Below are 19,038 nucleotides of genomic sequence, written 5' to 3' on the forward strand. Positions count from 1 at the left end.
TCTTAGTGCTGTTTATCTGACTTGACACAAAAGAAGCTGACTTGCAGATGGGAGCGGTGGGCGGAGTGAACCAGCTTATTTGCATTAAAGGCACGGGCTACAAAAACAGCAACATGTTGCTCTAAGCACAAAATATAGCATATTCTGGAACTTCAATAAATGATCTGATGGATGTTTTGAGTTGAAACTTGCAGACACATTCTGGAGACACCAAAGCCTTATCTTACATCTTGTAAAAAGGGCTAAAAAAGGATATCTGATTAAGAAATGCTAGTCTATATTCATGAATGTTCATGGGATAAACTAGTTTCAATAGTAATTTTAAAATGGCTACATCTAGTTATTACATATAACTGAAACAAATGTGTAATTATAACCAGTAATGATTAATGAATCATTTTTCCCTATGAGTTAAAATTGTCAGGGGATGCAGCAAGTGTGTCTGATGGTTTTATGCTGGTGATGGTGACACTAATTGGCTGTTTAATGGTCCCGTGTAAAGTGGTTGGTGGTGCTGAATGATGGTGAAGCCTGGGGATTCCATCACAATTAACAGAACAGATTTAATTATTATAAGGTAAATAACAATGTTTTGAATATAATTTTAATAAGACACATTGTATGTCTGAATATTGTATTTAAAAGAGAGAAAAATGTTGCATGTAGTTTACAGCATGAACAAAAACACAACTTAATGACTTTTTAAAGTGCTATTTTCTCACAGATCCACTGAAAATTAGCATTACATGGATAATCGGCCCATCCTGAAGAATGAGATACAGCACAGTTCTCTCCTCTTTGTCCATTGGGCTCTGAAAACCCCCAAAACCTGAAACGACAGATCAGCGTCAGATGTTCAGTTCTGCTTTCTGTATAATATGATTCTGACTGAAGAATCATTAATTAGATAATAATCAGTTAAATTCAGCAATTTCTCACCCAATGCTCATGCTGCTGCCATCAACCCATTTCCAACTGCCCTCTTCATCACTGTCAGTTAGACCAATCCAGAACGAAGTGCCACCAGATATTGCATTAAAATATTCCTTAAAAAACAATTAATAACATAGAAATTAAGTAATGACAAAAATCAGGTGAATTTGACATCACACAAGAACCGAGACTGCATCAGATCGCGAAGCAGATCAATATTGATCATTTCCGCACTGATAGGTCGAAAGAAAGAACAAAACAACAGGCCTTCGGGCTGTCACATCTGGGGAAGTGAAAAGTGCCCTTTCATAATGTTTTCATGGCAGTAAAAAGTGCAGTTGGAAATGGGGCCCCGCCCTCCAGCGGGTAAAGAGCAAGTTCCCTCTTCTCCAGATGGCCTGTCCCAGGGACGCTTCGCGGTCCGTTGCCAGACTTAGCGGCGTTCTGGGCAGGGGGGCTGCCTGCTTCCGAGGTGCCCGACGCGCTCGCTTTGCCAGAGGCGTGTGCGGGGGAGGAGCAGCTCTCGTAGGCGGGCGCCTTCGGCGAGGAGCAGGTATGAATGGCACGGTGGGCGGAGCGGGCTACGGACCGCCGATAAGACATCACCCACCAACTGCTCTCTCACCACCTTGAATTCCTGGGTGAATTCACAGACGGTGTCGCCGAACATGGCTTGGGATATGGGGAATGTCAAGAAAGCGGAGTTTGTCGACTTTGCGCATATCAGCCAGGGGTGGCGCTCCTGGATCACTAATGTGGACATCGTCCTCCCCAACGCACACGCAGCGGACTCAGTAGTCCGAAGAGCTAAGTCGGCGGCGGTGCGAAGCTCGTAAGCCTGGGTTGGACCCACCCTCGTGCAGCTCGGCCAGCGCCTGCGCTAGGTAGCGCTGGTAGGTGGCTATCGCATGCAAGGCGGAAGCAGCCTGGCCTGCAGCTATGTAAGCTCTAGCTCCGAGGGAGGTAGATAACTTACAGGCTTTTGGATGGGAGACGAGGCGGACCCCGCCAAGAAGAGGCGCCGCGCGGATTTACCGCCATCGCACACTCAACCTGAGGAATCGCCACATACCCCCTGGCTGTTCCACCGTCAAGAGTGGTTAGGGTGTAGGGACACGCAGCACGAGCAGATAAAAGTGCTTTACAAGACCGCGTGAGCGTACTGTGCACCTCCGGGAAGAAGGGAATGCCCCTCTAGTCGGTCCGGCCGCGGAGCTGGGGGATAAACCATCTCCAACCCACGGCCGAAGCAGCCCGGGAAAGCACGGCTAACATGTCCGTTTCAGGATCCGTAGTGACAGCGCTCACCAGCCCGAAGGGGGCGAGCGGGTCTGGATCCTCATCGGACAATGAAAGCCCACCCTCCGATGCCGCGGTGGACGTCTGGTCTCCGGTGTCATCGGGCGTAAGGGCTACCATCTGTTAGACGGATCGCTTCCCCCGCCCGAAGCTTGGATGGAGCGCTTAGAGGAGCGGGAGGTCCGCGGGCCCATGGGCGACGGATTATCTCTCGCTGAAACCCTCAGATCTGCCTGAGTGCCCGCTGCAGAGCAGGGGACAACTGGGGTGGTTCGCCCTTTTGGAAAGGCTAGCCGCGATCTTTACTGCGCAACAGTCATGGCATCGCAATGACGACATGAACTGCCCGCGAGCAGCGCATTAACATGCTGGACCCCCCAGACATGCAACGCAGTGCTCGTGCCCATCATCCGAGGACAGGAAACCACCGCATCCAGAAACGCACAGTCGGAGCGCCGTCCTGAAAAGGACGTGCTGCACGACTGTGTTGCTCATTCTGTGAAGTTTGCAACTTTATACGCACCGCTCTGGAGGACCGGACCCAAAGAACGCCAGGCAAGGGAGAAACCCAGCTCGACCGTCTGCCGCTGCGTGTACACACTCTGGACCGGGAGAATGCTCTCGTTCGCTCAGAATCACTGGTCACAGCAGGAGGAACCCTCATCGACTCGATCAGAAAGTCTCTGAAGCGAAAAGGATGGCGTCTGCTCGCTCCAGGTGTGCTTATATGCTGGGATAATTGGCAATGAAGTACACCTGTGCAAGCTTACGCTGCCAATTCATTGCATTCATTGGCCTGTTCAATACTCTTTCAGACAAGTGGCTTCTGAACCGAATCCTCCCATTTCGTGGATTTCAATCAATCCACTCTATGGCACTGAAGTTCCCCAACCGAAGGGGAACACTTGTAATTCCATGCGAAGCAAAGAAAATAACAACAGTCAAATTTAGTAAGATTAATAGGTGATTTTCTACACACACACACACACACACACACACACACACACACACACACACACACACACACACACAAACACACATGTAGATTATGAGGACCCTTCATAGGCTGAATCTACTTTATACTGTATAAATCTGTTTGAAAGGTTTGCACTGATTTTATCAGATGAGTGAACTTCTCTGGGTGCCGATCAGAGCACAAATATTATTAAAGGATGAGGAGTCAGGTGGTCAAATTAATGTACTGGATTGTAATAGCAGATTGTATACCACAAATGTACAGGCAGAAATTAGTTTGTAGGAAAATGACTAACACCTCCAATCAACATCTGCAGCAAAAGACTAATATCGACAGGATTAGATGTCCTTGATCAGCTCCAACAGGCAGTAAGTGAGCAGCAGACAGCAGTGAATCAACTCTAAGGACCGCAATGACCGATAATATTTCTGCGAAATGTGAAAGGGGATGCTGCGTTCTTCCTGATGGTCACATGACCTTCACGCATTTTAAATGGTAAATTATTTAAACATTACAGCATTTATACAATTTATTGTTTTCCCCCTTTTCAAAATATATACTTTGCATAAAAACATTATCATAATACTCTGCACAATATAAATAAAACTGATTTTAATACGAATTTTAGCAAACAAACACCCTTAATGTGTTTATTCCTTTATTAAGATGTTCATGGTAATGTTTACTTTCACCGTTTCATTTAGGGAAACTCCTGAGGTAAATAAGTTCAATCTCTGAACTTTAATAATAAATCTAGATAAAACGCTGCGCTTCCCACCTCCAGTCACAATGACATCTGGGACTTTCAACGTCCAACCTAAAACCAACCAAATATCAACGTCTAATGATGTTATAGCTTGACGTTGTGTCAACGTTACCACTATAACATCTATCAGAGGTTGAATTTTAGTTGCCATAACTGATGAAAAAATGTCAGTATTTGACGTCAATAGGATTTTGGTTTAAGATGTTGGCTTGACATTGGATTTTGGTCACTTTCTAACAACCTAAAATCAACCAAATATCAACGTCATTTGATGTCATTATTGGACATCAAAACAATGTTGTCCCTAGACGCTGGCTAGAAATTGAATTTTGGTCACCTGACATCACAACCTAAATCTAACCTTATATTAACGTCTTGTGACATTGTGTGCCTGCTGGGCAATAACTGATTGCACTACAGAATGTTTCGTTTACACAAATCCACAAATTACATGTAAATGCATCAACTTTTAACAGCATAATACTCACTGCTTACTACTCATGAGTACTTTTAAAAGGGCTACTTTTTATGCATACTTTGAGTAATATTTACAACAGGTTCTTTTACTCTAATCACACTACATTTTTAGGCAAGTAATGGTACTTTTACTTAAGTATGCTTTTTCAGTACTCTTTCCACCACTGATCATTATTCATGTACTGTTATTATAGTGTTACCATCTTAACATATTTATGCTAACAGTTTGTAACCAAACCAATATATTTGATGTGTTTAATATGTGATTAGTTCATAATTACCCTGTTCAGAAAGAAACTTCTGCAGGTCATTTTTCTCCTGCTGTAACTGATCTCTTTGTTTCATTAAAGAATCCTTCTCAGATGATAATCTCTTCTCTAACTGATCTTTCTCTGAACTGAAAACTTTGACCCTAGTTAGTAGCTGATCTCTCTCTTCTGTTATATTGACAATGTTAGTTAGTAGCTGGTCTCTCTCTTCTATGAGGAGAGTTATGTTAATTATTAGCTGGTCTTTCTCTTCTGTGAGGATAGTAGTACTTGTCTCCTGTGTGTAGTTTGTGTAGATGTAGACTCTCAGCACTATGACTGCAGTCAGCAGAAGGAAACACAGCAGCACCAAACACACTGGAGTTCGTCTGGGACTTGTCTTTAATGAACCACTCCCTGATAAAAATCAACATGATATGTCTTAACATGCAACTGCAAATTTTGCCATTTTTATTAGGATTAATGCTCTAGGTAAACTAAATACTAAATTATTGAATTCATGAATGAATGTGATTACCTGTTTGTTGAAGTGGTTGTTGTGTGTTTGTCCTGAAGTCCTGATCACTGACAACGTCTGCACTTTCATAGGTATCCACCATCTCCACATGCTTGCTGTCCCTTCCCCCAGACTCGATGCCCAACACATCTTCATAAACATCATTAGACATTTCTACTCTTTTACAGGCTTATAACCTTAAACTGCTAATACTGAATATTCTTTGTGTGCCTCTAGGTTATGCACCTTTAGCACCAACAACTAAAACAGAGGAAATGAGAGTCTAAATGTGTCAAATTTAAGTCATGTGACAGCTCATCTTTAGATGCTTTAATAAATGGGCCAAAGGACACATTTTTACTTCCTGAACAAATGCAAGACCCGAAGCTGAGCTCTGATCACCTTGTCGGAAATAGTCTTGTATATTTTAGTCCTCAATAGTCAGACACTAAAAGATCTCAACGAAACTTCTGTGTGTGGCAGAAGTGTCAGAATACACTGTAAAAAATGCAAAGCTACACACAATTCAAATTGATTAAGTTAACACTTTTAACAAATTTATGTGGATTAAACGTTAAAAAGAATGAAGTTGTCCCGATGAAATATCAAGAATTGTGTTCTTTCAGTTTAAATAAGTAGTTTGAACAAGTAAAAATATATATTTTTGAGTGTATGGTAATGATACAAAGTCAAATGGATCCAAGTGCAAGTGTAAATGTATTAACAATTTAGAGTTCGACAGCAATGCTAACAGTGTGCGATAGCAGCATGGAGAATATAGAATCAGTCATGGAATCAGGAATTAAAACAAGAATTATTTATTCATGTAATGTGACCACATGGAGTGATATAAAAACAAAGGGCTCTCTTTTAACGATCTAGATGCAAAGTCTAAAGTCCAGGGTACAAAAGCATTAAGGGCATGTCTGAATTCACTTTTGCTACAAGGATGAAAAAATCCGCTCTGCGACATGGTGCAAGGTCTAACAAGGTTGTGCTTATTCTCTTAATGAGTTATGGGTGTGTTTTAAAAATAAACTAATCAGAGTTTTATCTCACATTCCCTTTATAAGTCAGTTGTGTCCTGCCATAAAGCATTTGCTATATACATGGCAGACTTTGTAAGTGGAAAAACTGAATGCTTCACTAGAGAAAAACAGTTAAACAGAGCATCTGCAGCACAAGGATAAAGAAGGAGCCTCCTCCAATCGGCCTTTACTTTATCTTTCACTTTCTCTCTTTTGTGGATAAGGAAAGATGTTGTTCGCACCAGGGGCGTTGCGAGGGGGGGGGCTTTGGGGGCTTAAGGCCCTGATGTTTTGTCAAAAGCCCCTGATCTCTTGGAATATGTTGCACTTAAATAAAAATATGTTGATTAACATTTATTTTGTTATGTAAGTACTAAAAATTACCACATACATCACGAACATTCCACTTAACGCAGCGTTTGTGTCAGGTAATTAAACCGTCAGCTGTTTAGCAGTACCTGTTTCTACCGGCAGGTGGGAGTGGCTCTGTTGTCACATGGTGTTAAAAAAAATCCCGCTACTGCACATCATTCATTTATTATTTTGAGGAGCTGAAGCTAATGAGGTAATAATACAACTCTTTCGCGAAACTGAATAGTTTTAACTACTGATGAAGCTTGTTTACACAGTATAAAATGTGTGTAGTTTTGGTGACATAAAATAACTATAATCAGTAAAATGTGCATCATATCAATGTAAATACAAGTAAAAAAAAAACGTAAATTGTACTAGCTTTCTAGATATGATATATTTATATGATATAGCAAGACACATCTGTTTCTGTAATAGTTAAATCACAGTGAGTTTATGCATCTAGCTTATTATTATATAACTCTACTGTAACATGCTATGTCAGTTTGAATCAAATTATAAATCGACTTTCTTATGAAAATACCTAAAATGGTTGGAAGAACACACAGTTGAAGTCTGAATTATTAGCCCCCGTTTATTTTTTCCCCCAAATTCTGTTTAACGGAGAGAATATTGTTTTCAGCACCTTTATAATCATAATAGTTTAAATAACTCAACTCTAATAACTGATTTATTTTATCTTTGCCATGATGACAGTAAATAATATTTGACTAGACGTTGTTTAAGACACCTCTATACAGCTTAAAGTGACATTTAAAGGCTTTAAAGGCAGGTTAGGGTAATAAGGCAAGTTATTGTATAACGATGGTTTGTTCTGTAGACTATAGGAAAAATATATAAAATCGTAAAGGGGCTAATAATTTTGACCCTAAAATGTTTTTTTTTTTTAAATGTAAAACTGCTTTTATTCTAGCTGAAATAAAACAAATAAGACTTTCTTCAAAAGGAAAATATTATCAGACATAGGCTACTGTGAAAATTTCCTTGCTCTGTTAAACATCATTTGGGAAATATTTAAAAAAGAAAATAAAAATCAAAGGAAAGCTAATAATTCTGACTTCAACTGTATAAAACATTTATTGTTGCAGTCGTGTAAATGATCAGTTAAAGCCTTTTTATTTTTATTCAGATCGTATTTTTATTCTACTACTGCAACAGCTGGATGCCTTCATCCATATTAGGGATTTCCTAGAATGTTTTACTACTTTTGTGAAGAATATATATGGAATTTCTGCTCAAGTATGAATAAAACAGGCATTACATGCATTTAAAGTGCTACAATGCCCATATCACCCTATTTTAAAGAAAACTGAAAAAAAAAATCCCTGTGAAGAAATTTAAAGTAAACATATTTCTAGCATATAGATCTTTATTTTATTTTTTTTTGTAGCCTTAGCTAGCCTACTATTTTTGATAGAATTGTTATTATGTAAAAAAATAGTAGCCTATTGAATATCAATATTTTGCAAGGTATTCCATTATTTTGACAACACCACACCTCAGTTAATCACTCTGTCCAAATGAACATGTTTGTAGCTTTGTATCACATTAGATAACAACTCACACTATAAAAATAAACCATATTTTCAGATTTGAAGACATGCAGAAAATTACATTTTCAAAAAACAAACAGAAACTTCAAATCAGGAGGAGATAGGAGGCTCAAGAGGTATGATATGGCTCATAACAGACTAGTTTTTTTTCCTATTCTTAAAAACCCTTTATCTATTATTAACCATTTTTAATCCTGTTAATAAGATTAGAATAGGTATATTAGTTCGGTGAATTAAAACTTTTTTTTTGGGGGGGGGGTTCTTTGGGGCTAAGCCCCTTATCCCTTTCGACCCTAGCAACGCCCCTGGTTCGCACTCAACTGAAGACATTTATTAGCTTACATACAGTAATTAATTTTAAGCGCAAAGACTTGTTTTAAAACTGTTTCTTAATTTAGTTGTAATTTTACAGCAAACGAATAAATGAACAATAATAACGAAGTGTGGTAAAAAAAAAAAGTGTGGAGTTATATCCAAATACAATGCCCCATATGGTCCAAAACCTGACTGGTGGACAAGCCAGGTGGCAAACACGTCTTGCGCCTTATTGCACCGCGTGTATGATAGGGCCCAATAAGTCTCATTTTAAAATTTTCTGACATTAAAAAAGGGTTCCAAATCCCATCAATACTGAGGCCTACCACAACATAGTGTAGGACTGCAGTTTTCCTCACCGACTAAATTGATTAACAGCCACGCAAAAAATTATATATAAATGGAATTGCAAAAAAACTGGGATTAAAAAATCTGTTTCAACTCTCTGTGATTAGCTACACTTCAAGAGTGAGATTTACAAGTTTAAAATGTTCAGCATGTTTGTAACAAAGAAAATACACAGAGGGTATACAAGGCCACTTCAAGTGGATGTGCAAAAAGCATGTGTGTACTGTGAACTTTGTCATGGCATTCATGTGTGCATCAGTGCATCATTTGCTGGAATAAACTCCACCGGAAACACATCAAATTAACTTACTTGCTGTATTTGAATTATAATCTCTTAAATTAATCTTGGATCTGCTTCATCCATGTCTGTTTCTGTGCTGTCTATCTCACTTGATGCAGTAAAAGCTGAGGCGTACATGGAAATAGTGGGCGGGGAGAACCAGTTCATTTGCATTAAAGGTACACTGTAAAAATTAATTCTGTAAAATTTACAGCAAAAAAAACGGCAGCTGTGGTTGCCAGTACTTTACCGTTAAAAACACGGTACAAACCATAAAAATAATTTTTAATTTTTACGGTAAATTACAGTAATTTATTTATTTATAGAGGTAATATGTCTGTATTTTGATTTATTAACATCTACACATCTTTTGCTTCACAGTTAGACATGTTAGCACACCCACATGCAGGAGGTGATGAGGAAGTTACATATTGAACCAATGCTCATCACAACTTTTCCCACAAGCAGAAAAGAGTATCAGCATCTAGAAGGTGCTCAGTGTCATTCACACAGCTACTAAACAACATGGTAACACGCATAAACTTGAAATAAACATTGTTTATCAACATTAGATGTAACATAAATCTGTAATGTACATAACTGATGGGGAAACAACTAAAAAGATCCATAATAATGTCAACCAAATGCATAAAAAGTTATGTCCCATTGAGGGAATTCTGGGAAAGTCAATTTACGATTATTCACCGTATATATTAAGGAAACATACCGTTAAGGTTACGGATTTGTACTGTAGCATTTTTACAGTTTCTTACCGTTGAAATCACAGCCATTTTTTACAGTGTACAGGCTAGTGAGGGCAAGAGTTGTCCGTGGGCACCTGCTCAACATGCTAGACCCCCAGACATGTGATACAGTGCTCGTGCCTGTCATCCAGGGTGAAGAAACCTCCGCATCCAGAAACTCGCAGTCAGAACGACATTAAAAGACGCTCTACTCGACCGTGTTGCTCTCTTGGGGAATCTGCTCTTTCAATGGAAACTGCTCTTTTATGCACCAGCGAAAAGGTGGATGGGAAAGCAACCGAGTTCGACTGCCGCTACCCCGTCTTATCCAAGCGTGCCGCAAGCCTGCGTTTGAGTGAAGGTTTCGGCTGTTTGATCGCCCCATGGGGGCTGGCTGCAGTACAAGTCATAAAGCCCGCCTCCTCCGTGCTAATGAATGAGACTTGAGCCCAAATAATAAAATTTATTACACTTGCAATAATATGTCCCGAAAGATGGTTCTGGTCGATTAAAGCACTGATTATTGTGCTTATAGAGGTGCAGATCTTCATTTTTGTTAACAGTTTGTTTTTAGCAATAATTTAATGCTGGGCTTGTCATCATGATTGACAGCAGTGATTGACAGTTTCTCAAAGCAGACCATCTGAGCTTCGGCAGGAGACTGAAGTGGTATTTGGTCGATTTCTGTGTTATTTTACCATGACAAAATGAGTTCAGCAGTAAACTATAGTTTCTGAATACAAGATCTGTTGGAACACTGTTTATTCGCTAAGGTCAGGGCTTTTTTCGGGCTTTATTAGTTTGCTGATACACGACTAACCAGCCTGATAGCTAAATACACTCGGGCCGATCCTGGCTAGATTTTCGCCTGCCGGAGACTTACCCCTCAGTCTGACTACCTCTACTGGACCTACTCCGGATGCCCGAGTCAATCGAGCCAGATGCTGTAGCCGAGCGAGCAAAATAACAATAGCCGATCTCCACATTGATCTCCTGTAGGTTCCTTAAACTTGATTTAAAGGACGTCTCTGCATTCTAAATTTTGGCACGTTATTGAGTAATCTACTGAATTTGATGTTATAAAATATTATAAGGTTCTAGAAACCGAATCTTATATATTAGAGCTGTAAATGCTAGATATTATTTATTTACATACTGTTGCCGTTTTATTTGAAAACTACTAAACTTTAAAATGAATGTGTATTCCTCTTTGCCAGATATAATGAAGACATCGAATAAACTGTAAGAGGCTGAATTATCATATGCATTTTTTTATATGACAAAACATGTTTTTTTGACTCAAGAAGGTCCATACTCCAAAGGCAGATACTGATAAAAACAGGGCCTGTTGTGTGGACTTTGGGGGTTTTATGATGTGGTTACATGTTGATTGGTCAGTTTGAATGTCTCAGCATTTGGGCTTTAGTCACATGGTCAAGAAAGATACAAAATAGGTGGTAAACTCGGGCTCTGTCTCTTTTTCTGTCCTCTCTTTTCCTGGTCTGTTTCTCTCCTGCTCTGCTCTGCTCCTCTCCTCCTCTGGAGTCTATCTTCTCTGACTCTACTGCAATCAGGCTTTTGGGCCCGCTCTCTTTGTCTCTTTCTTTCTCCCTCCCTCTGTCTCTCCTTCTACCTCTGGTAACTTTAGTTTTACATTTAAGCTGGAGACAATATGTTTTATCATTTCATATTTTATCATTTTATACAGTATTTTTTTAATTCAGTTGTAACCATAAAGAATTATTGTCATTAAATCATTTCATTTTCAAGTATTTGTGAATTACTTTTGATTTAACATCAACACTTAATTGTTTCACATAGCAATACAATTCAATCACATAATATCAACGCTCTCCCTCATTTTTAGCTATTAATACTGCCCTTATTTCCGTTTTTGGTATGAGATTGCAGAAGAATGGCTTGACTAGAAACGTACAGTTTTTTACCATCATGCTGATCACTTTTTAGTCACTCGGCAGAACTACAGTTCGAACCGCTGTGGTTAAAACCATTCTTACAAAACCAAATGAAAGGCAAAAAAAGAGAAAATAAATAAACAATTCAAGCGAAAATCAATAAACAATATGCTAGCAAAATTGTATCAATACTTGACAATTTGCAGGGTTGGGATGTGTAAATATCCTGTTGATATTTAGAAATGTTGCTGTATTTATCTTTTAAACGCATGATTGTTCCCGCATCGTAAATCGTTATCTATGGTGTGTAGGCTATATTTCGGGTTCTGTTGATTGCTAAATAAACATTAAAACCTTTCTAAAAATGTACGTGTTGTTTATATGTTATTGTTCATATTTTACAAGTTTTATTTCTACCCCTGAACATAACAAATACCAACAACCCTGTTAGAAGAGAATATATTATTTGTGCTCATATTAGTCTAACTCGGTCTAAAGTGTATAAAAGATTGTTTATTTCTGCAGGCCAACATCTATTGCTTTTATTAAAATATAACAGCTTACATCACATCGTTTTTAAACCGTATATTATTCTGTGTTTTTAAACGAAAGTGCTTCTATTTACATCAGCGAGCCTTTGTAATAGTGCAGATACCAGTCAAATGAGAAGTTCGGGGGGCGTGGTTGATTTTACATGAAGCGTTTGGTTGAAAGCTCGATTCCGCGGCTCCTCCTCTGGCTCCATCAGACAGTCCTTCTGCGCATGCCCAGGCTCCAATTTCAGCAGTCTTTTGCAACAGTTTGTGCCCGTCAAGCAGGCGTTTTGCCCTTAAGGAGTTCAATGGGAAAAGGGGCTGTCACGTCATCCATATTTTTTACAGTCATTGGTCTTAACCCTCACTGCTGAGATGACAATTTTCTCTTCGAAATCAGGTTGGCAGATGTTTGGAACTCTTCAGTCTCTTAGTGAGTGGCTTTAAAGCAAAAATCTAATTCTCGCTTCGCAAGCTCCAGCTGATATACCGTTAATGACTAATTGCTTGCACCTGCGGAGCTGAGCTCTGCCAATTCATTTGGCATTCATTGGCCCGTTTTTTTTACTCTTCAGAGTGATTGGTCATCTAGCGATCTCCCATAGTGTCTTTCCCTAGACACATGTCGAAGTTCCTATGAAAGGGAAACTTTTGTTCTGATTTAAGCACAGAAGAGATTTGCCATAAAGCAAAAACCTACAGTACACTTACAGTATATTAGACAGCAACTTAACTTTTGAAAATCATATCACCCATGTTACAAAAACTGAATTTTTTTATCTGAGAAATATTGCTAAGTTACGAAGTAAGCTATCCATCTCAGATGCAGAAAAGCTAGTCCATGCTTTTATGACTTCAAGGGTGGACTACTGTAATGCTGTTTGCTGGCTGCCCAGCATCCTCTATAAATAAACTTCAGCTAGTACAAAACACAGCTGCCAGAGAAAATCTGATCATATCACCCCAATTTTTTCCTCCTTACACTGGCTGCCTTTTAAGTTTTGTATTGAATTTAAAATATTGCTTATTTCCTATAAAGCTTTAGATAATATAGCTCCTGTTTACCTAACCAACCTTCTGTCTCGCTACAATCCAACTTGCTCTTTAGGATCTCAAAACTCAGGGCTTCTGGTAGTACCTAGAAAAACAAAGTAAAGTAATGAAGATTGAGCCTTCTTATTTATGGCTCCCAAACTCTGGAATAGCCTTCCTGATAACGAGCAAGGCTCTGACACACTCTCACAGTTAAAAACTAGATTAAAGACCTATATTTTTAGTAAAGCATACACTCAGTTAATCACTTAAGCCTAGTTCACACTACAGGATTTTAAACATCAGCAGATCGCTGTGCTGTTCACACTACATGACTTGACTTTGTGTCTTTTAATCTCTGAGGTGTTCACACTACGCAACACTCCGTGAACGATCCACAAGAGGGGGGTCACACACTACATGATCTGACAACAACTCGTTCCCCATCAGCTCATTCAAGCTACCAAACCACAGCCAATGAAAATTTGAGGGAGGAGTCGTCAGAAAAAGCTGAACACTATTGGCTGCTTGTGTGCTGATGAAATCACTGACAGCATTTCAATCTTTGGAGAAAGCATTTAAAAACATTGTCAAATCAGCTGATTTATGAGCGGATTAATCACTCATCTGCAAGGTTCCAATGGATAGATACACAGAGAGTTTTTAATTTTTGTAATTTTATAACTCTTTGAAATAAAACTAACATATTTATAACACCCTGCTGTTTTCTAACTATCAGTGTATTTCTTTCTGACATTGTTATTTTTTATTACAAAATAGTAAAGAACTGAGCATTTCTGCCTTAAATTACCATATTGGTCAAAATGATTGCATGCATGTCTGATACTTTTCGCTGTGACTTTAAATGTGTGTGCATTTTCTTGCCTGGCAACTTCCTGCTAACATAAACAAAACTTTCTGATGGCAAAAACATCAATTTACTTCAGATATCTTTCAAAACTGCATATTCTGTGCTGTTAAATAGCTCCTGTTTGAAAGTGAAAATGAAAGTGTTTTAGTATCTTAACTACATATTTATAGGCTATTATATTATAATAATAATATTATATTTTTAGGGTAATGGTGTCATTAAATATGATGCCAAACATTCAAAGCTTAATTTTAATATCTCAATAATAGCTTTGAATGTAAATATGTTGTGACAATATGGCGTTTTATATGAGAACTGTCAGAATGAGCCGTATGGTAATTCTAATAGTTACAGAATTCTAGTTCCACTGTTAATATAGCCTGCTCTCGTGTCTGTGTTAACACAGAATGAAACGAGTGCACCGATGCCCATTCTGACCAATCACAGATGTTTCTGCTGAGCTCCTGAACACACAGGCATTCAGCTCATGCTGATATGCTCTCTCATTGGCTGCAGCTCGTCACTACATCTGACCACACGTGGGGTTGAGTCGGCCGACTGCTCTGGAATATTTAGCATGCTGAATGTTGGATTTCCGTCTGCGAGGTGTCGGCGACGCGTCAGCGAGCCTCGTTGATGCGTTGTTCAGTAGTTCACACATAAAGAGCGGCGAGCGCCGAGCACCCGCAAATTTCTTCCCGATCACAGCCCGATCTGTCGGCGAGCTCGTTAACTTCCAAATCGGGCTCAAATCAGGCTTAAAATCCTCTAGTGTGAACTAGGCATTAGCAGTATAATACATGAATGTGCTCCACACAGGTTTCTGCATCTTGTTTATACACACTATGAACAGCAGCTACTCTAATTATTCTCTTTATTCTCTATTTCCATCTAGGGATACTCATACCAAGGTTCTCAGACTATGCAGCACCACTGATTTGATCCAAGACCAGCGACGAAATGATCCCAAGTTTTCCATATCCTGGACCAGGCCGTATCCTGAGCAGCTGCTGTGGTAGTCTTGTAGGAGTGGAGAGCATGAGATTTCTGCGACCCTCCAGGGACAGATGAGTCTTTGCTGACGTACAGATTCCTGCCTACAGCCCCTCGACTGCAGCTCTGCACAAGATGTTTGGCCAGTGGAGAAATGGTCGTGCCCAACTGAGCCTGGTTTCTCTCTAGGTTTTTTAATTCTTCACTTTCACCAATTGGTGAAGTTTTCTCCTCGCTGCTGTCGCCACTAGCTTGCACGGTTCGGGATCTGCAGAGCTGCTATCGATGGATTTGCTCTTCAGTGTTTGGACTCTCATTAGTGATTATTACTGCGCCTACTGAAGGGCGGGACCGAGGGTGTGCCGCGTCGCGGGGGCACTTTTGATCATTTTGGAAGGGCACTTTCTATCCAAGACTAAAAAGGGCATGTGCACTGCACAGGTTGAGCCTTATGTGTGCACGTGCCTAAAGTCACTTCAAGTAGACGTGTAAAAACCGTGTGTGGACTGTGAACTTTGTCATGGCATTTGTGTGTGCATCAGTGCATCGTTTAATAAACTCCACCAGAAATACATCAAATAATATTACTTGCTATATTTGACTCAAAACAGCTACATACACATTGCTCTGAACACAAAATGGACACATTCTGGAAACTATAACAAATGCTCTGATGGGTGTTTTGAGCTGAAACTTTACAGACACATTCTTGAGACACCAAAGACTTATCTTACATCTTGTAACAGGGGTAAAATAGGAGTATCTGATTAAGAAAAGCTAGTCTGTAGATAAGAAACGTTCATGTGATGAACTAGTTTCAATATTAATTTGAATTCTGTTACATCTAGTTATTACATAGAACTGAAACAAATATGTATAATTATAACGAGTTATGATTAATGAATCATTTTTCGCTATGAGCTAAATTTGGCGTGTGTGTGTGTGTGTGTGTGTGTGTGTGTGTACTGGTTTCATGCTGGTGATGGTGACGTTAATTGGCTGTTTAATAGTCCTGTGGATTCTACACATTGTTTGTCTGAATATTGTTTTTAAGAAAAAAATGTTGTCTGTAATTTACAGCATGAACAAAAATACAACTTAATGACTTTTTAAAGTGCTCTTTTCTCACAGATCCACTGAAAATAATTATTACACGGATAATCGGCCCATCCTGAAGAACGAGATACAGCACAGTTCTCTCCTCTTTTTCCATTGGGTTCAAAGGTCCCCCAAAATCTGAAACTACAGATCAGCATTAGATGTTCAGTGCTTTAGTGACTGGAAAATCATTTATTAGATAATAATCAGTTCAGTTCAGTGATTTCTTACCCAGAGGTCATGCTGGGGTCATCAACCCATTTCCAACTGCCTTCCTCATCACTGTCACTCAGACCAATCCAGACCATATCACCACCAGATATTTTCTTAACAAAATCCTAAATGTGTACAAAATGATATTGTAATCTGCCACAATTTAGCTGTCTTAACACAGACTTTATACCTTGTGTATAAAAGTATATGAATCGCCTGACAACCAACTTGCCATAAAAAAAAACCTATTTCATCTGTTCACTTCATCACTGTCAGTCAGCCCAATCCAGACTGTAACACCACCTGATATTTTCTTTAAAAATACTAAGAAGAAGAACCAATTATATGAAATCTGATTATGCCCAAACTCAGTTGGCTTTGTATAGAACTCCCACTGTCCAGTTGGCAGTACTACAGTAAAAATCTGTGACACAAACGAGACGGTCAAAGTTGCATTGTTGTTCAAAGTTAAACTGCTCTAATAACGAGTCTCCTTCTACAACGTTACACTTGTGACTAACCATTCAGGGTGTACAGTAACAGTAACACTTGTAAATCCATACAGTGCAAAGCAAACAAAATAACAACAATTATATTTAGCATAATTAATAAGTGATTTTTTTCAGACACACACAAATATGTAGATTATTAGGACCTTTAGGATGAATCTATTTTATACTGTATAAACCACTTATTTTAGGGACTTACCCTTAACCCAACCATCATTTTAAATTATGATGACACAGAGCATGTCCTCAATAACCACTTTAAAAAGTGCAATAACAAGGTCATACTCATGTCACTGTACTATTGTAAACCACATATACCAGAATACGCACACACGCACACACACACACAAACAAACAAACAAACAAACAAACAAACACACACACACACACACACACACACACACACACACACACACACACACACGGGCAGAGAGAGTTTTTCACTCACTTGTTCTTCTTTGTTGTTTATGATGATCAGATCTGCTCCTCTGTCTCTACAGTTTCTTGTGCTCTCAGACCAGTTCTTTTTCTCTGAAGAAATGAAGTAAAAGCTGGACTGATAGTTAAACCATCCATCTGTAAACACAACAAAGTAGAAGTAATTTATTTCCATCACACTAAACGACACTATATGTGAATAAAAGGTTGTAACCAAAGATGAAGTACCTAGTTTATTACGACACACCTGCAGGTTGTTTTCCACCTGCTGTAACTGCACGTTTTGTATTATCAAATCATCATTCTTAGATAATAATTCATTCTTTTCTTTTGTCAAGTTTTGGTTCTGAGCATTCCCAGCATTGATATTGATTAGTAGTTGGTCTCTCTCTTCTATGAGGTTGGTTATGTTGATTAGTAGCTGGTCTCTCTCTTTTGTGAGGCTAGTAATTCTGTTCTCTTGTGTGTAGTTTGTATGGCTGTAGACGCTCAGCACTATGACTGCAGTCAGTAGAAGAAAACACAGCAGAACCAAACACACTGAAGAAGCTCTGAAGATTCTTGTATTTACTGAGTCACTTCCTGATGAAGACCAATATGATGTTACATAATTTAATGTGCAAACTGTGACATTTTTATTTGAATAAAAGCTCGGCATGAACTTAATACTAAATGATTAAATGTGCAAAATGTGTAATTACCTGTTTGTTGAATTGGTTGTTGTGTGTTAATCCTGAAGTCTTGATCTCTCACACAGTTTGCACTCTCATAAATAGCCACCATCATCTCCACTTGCTCACTGTTCCTTTCCCCAGACTCTGAGCTAAACACATTCTCATAAACATCATTAGACATTTTTACTCTTTTACAGGCTAATAAACTGCTAATGCTGAATGTTCTTAGTGTGCCTTTCAGTTTCACACATTTATCTCCAACAACTAAAGAAACAAAGAGGAAATGAGAGTCTAAATGTGTCAAATTCAAGTCACGTGACATCTTATTATTAGTTGAGGCTAAGAATGTGAGCAGCTAAATCTACAAATGTTCGGTATCAACAGATTGCATTTGATGTACAGTATTGTTTTTTAAGAGAATTGCTTATTAAATAATAATCTTGATTTCTGACCAGAGGACACACTTTTACTTCCTGAACAAATGCAAGACCCCGAAGCTCAGCTCTGCTCACGCTGTCGGAAATAGCGCTGTATATCTTTAGTCTTTAAATAGTCAGACTCACTGTTAGACCTTACTAGGTTTTTTTTACAGTAGAATACTGGCAACACTGTTGCCAGCTACTCACTGTAAAAGTTTGGTTACAGTAAGTAACTGGCAACAGTGTTGCCAGTTATTTACCATAACTGAACCATTACAGTGAGTGGCTGGCAACAGTGTTGCCAGTTAATTACTGTAATAGAGCAGCAGTGGTAACTAACTGGAAACTGTGTACAGTTAATTACTGTATTGTAGTGTTACAAATCACAGCATTATACTGCATACACATTAATAGTATGTCATGTATAGTTATTGTAGTGTTACTAAAATTAATCAGTATTCTTAGCTGTTATTTAAAAATAGAAGGC

The 19,038-nt window shown here is 38.9% G+C and overlaps 1 protein-coding gene across 1 annotated transcript; it reads right to left on the reverse strand.

Moving 5' to 3' along the window:
- Positions 1-702: 702 nt before the first annotated feature.
- Positions 703-18,589, reverse strand: si:ch211-214k5.3. The gene is made up of 10 exons (XM_087271542.1): positions 18,160-18,589; positions 17,687-18,040; positions 17,469-17,596; positions 16,530-16,636; positions 16,312-16,442; positions 5,238-5,393; positions 4,733-5,116; positions 4,366-4,379; positions 940-1,046; positions 703-829 (listed from the first exon to the last, which is right to left on the reverse strand). Exons 1-10 carry the CDS (start codon positions 18,452-18,454, stop codon positions 703-705), a joined length of 1,803 nt encoding a protein of 600 aa, XP_087127668.1. The 5' UTR covers positions 18,455-18,589.
- Positions 18,590-19,038: the final 449 nt, after the last annotated feature.

The sequence above is a fragment of the Danio rerio genome, chromosome 10 (genome assembly GCF_052040795.2).
Source record: "Danio rerio strain M-AB ecotype USA chromosome 10, GRCz13ab, whole genome shotgun sequence".
Classification (NCBI taxonomy): Eukaryota; Metazoa; Chordata; class Actinopteri; order Cypriniformes; family Danionidae; genus Danio; species Danio rerio.

Excerpts from the sequence above, each read along its gene's own strand:
- si:ch211-214k5.3 (XM_087271542.1), bottom strand. The coding sequence starts at position 18,454 with ATGTCACGTGACTTGAATTTGACACATTTAGACTCTCATTTCCTCTTT. Across the intron at positions 18,041-18,159 it reads ACAACCAATTCAACAAACAG|GAAGTGACTCAGTAAATACA; the intron begins GTAATTACACAT and ends GGTCTTCATCAG. Across the intron at positions 5,117-5,237 it reads ACAACCACTTCAACAAACAG|GGAGTGGTTCATTAAAGACA; the intron begins GTAATCACATTC and ends GATTTTTATCAG.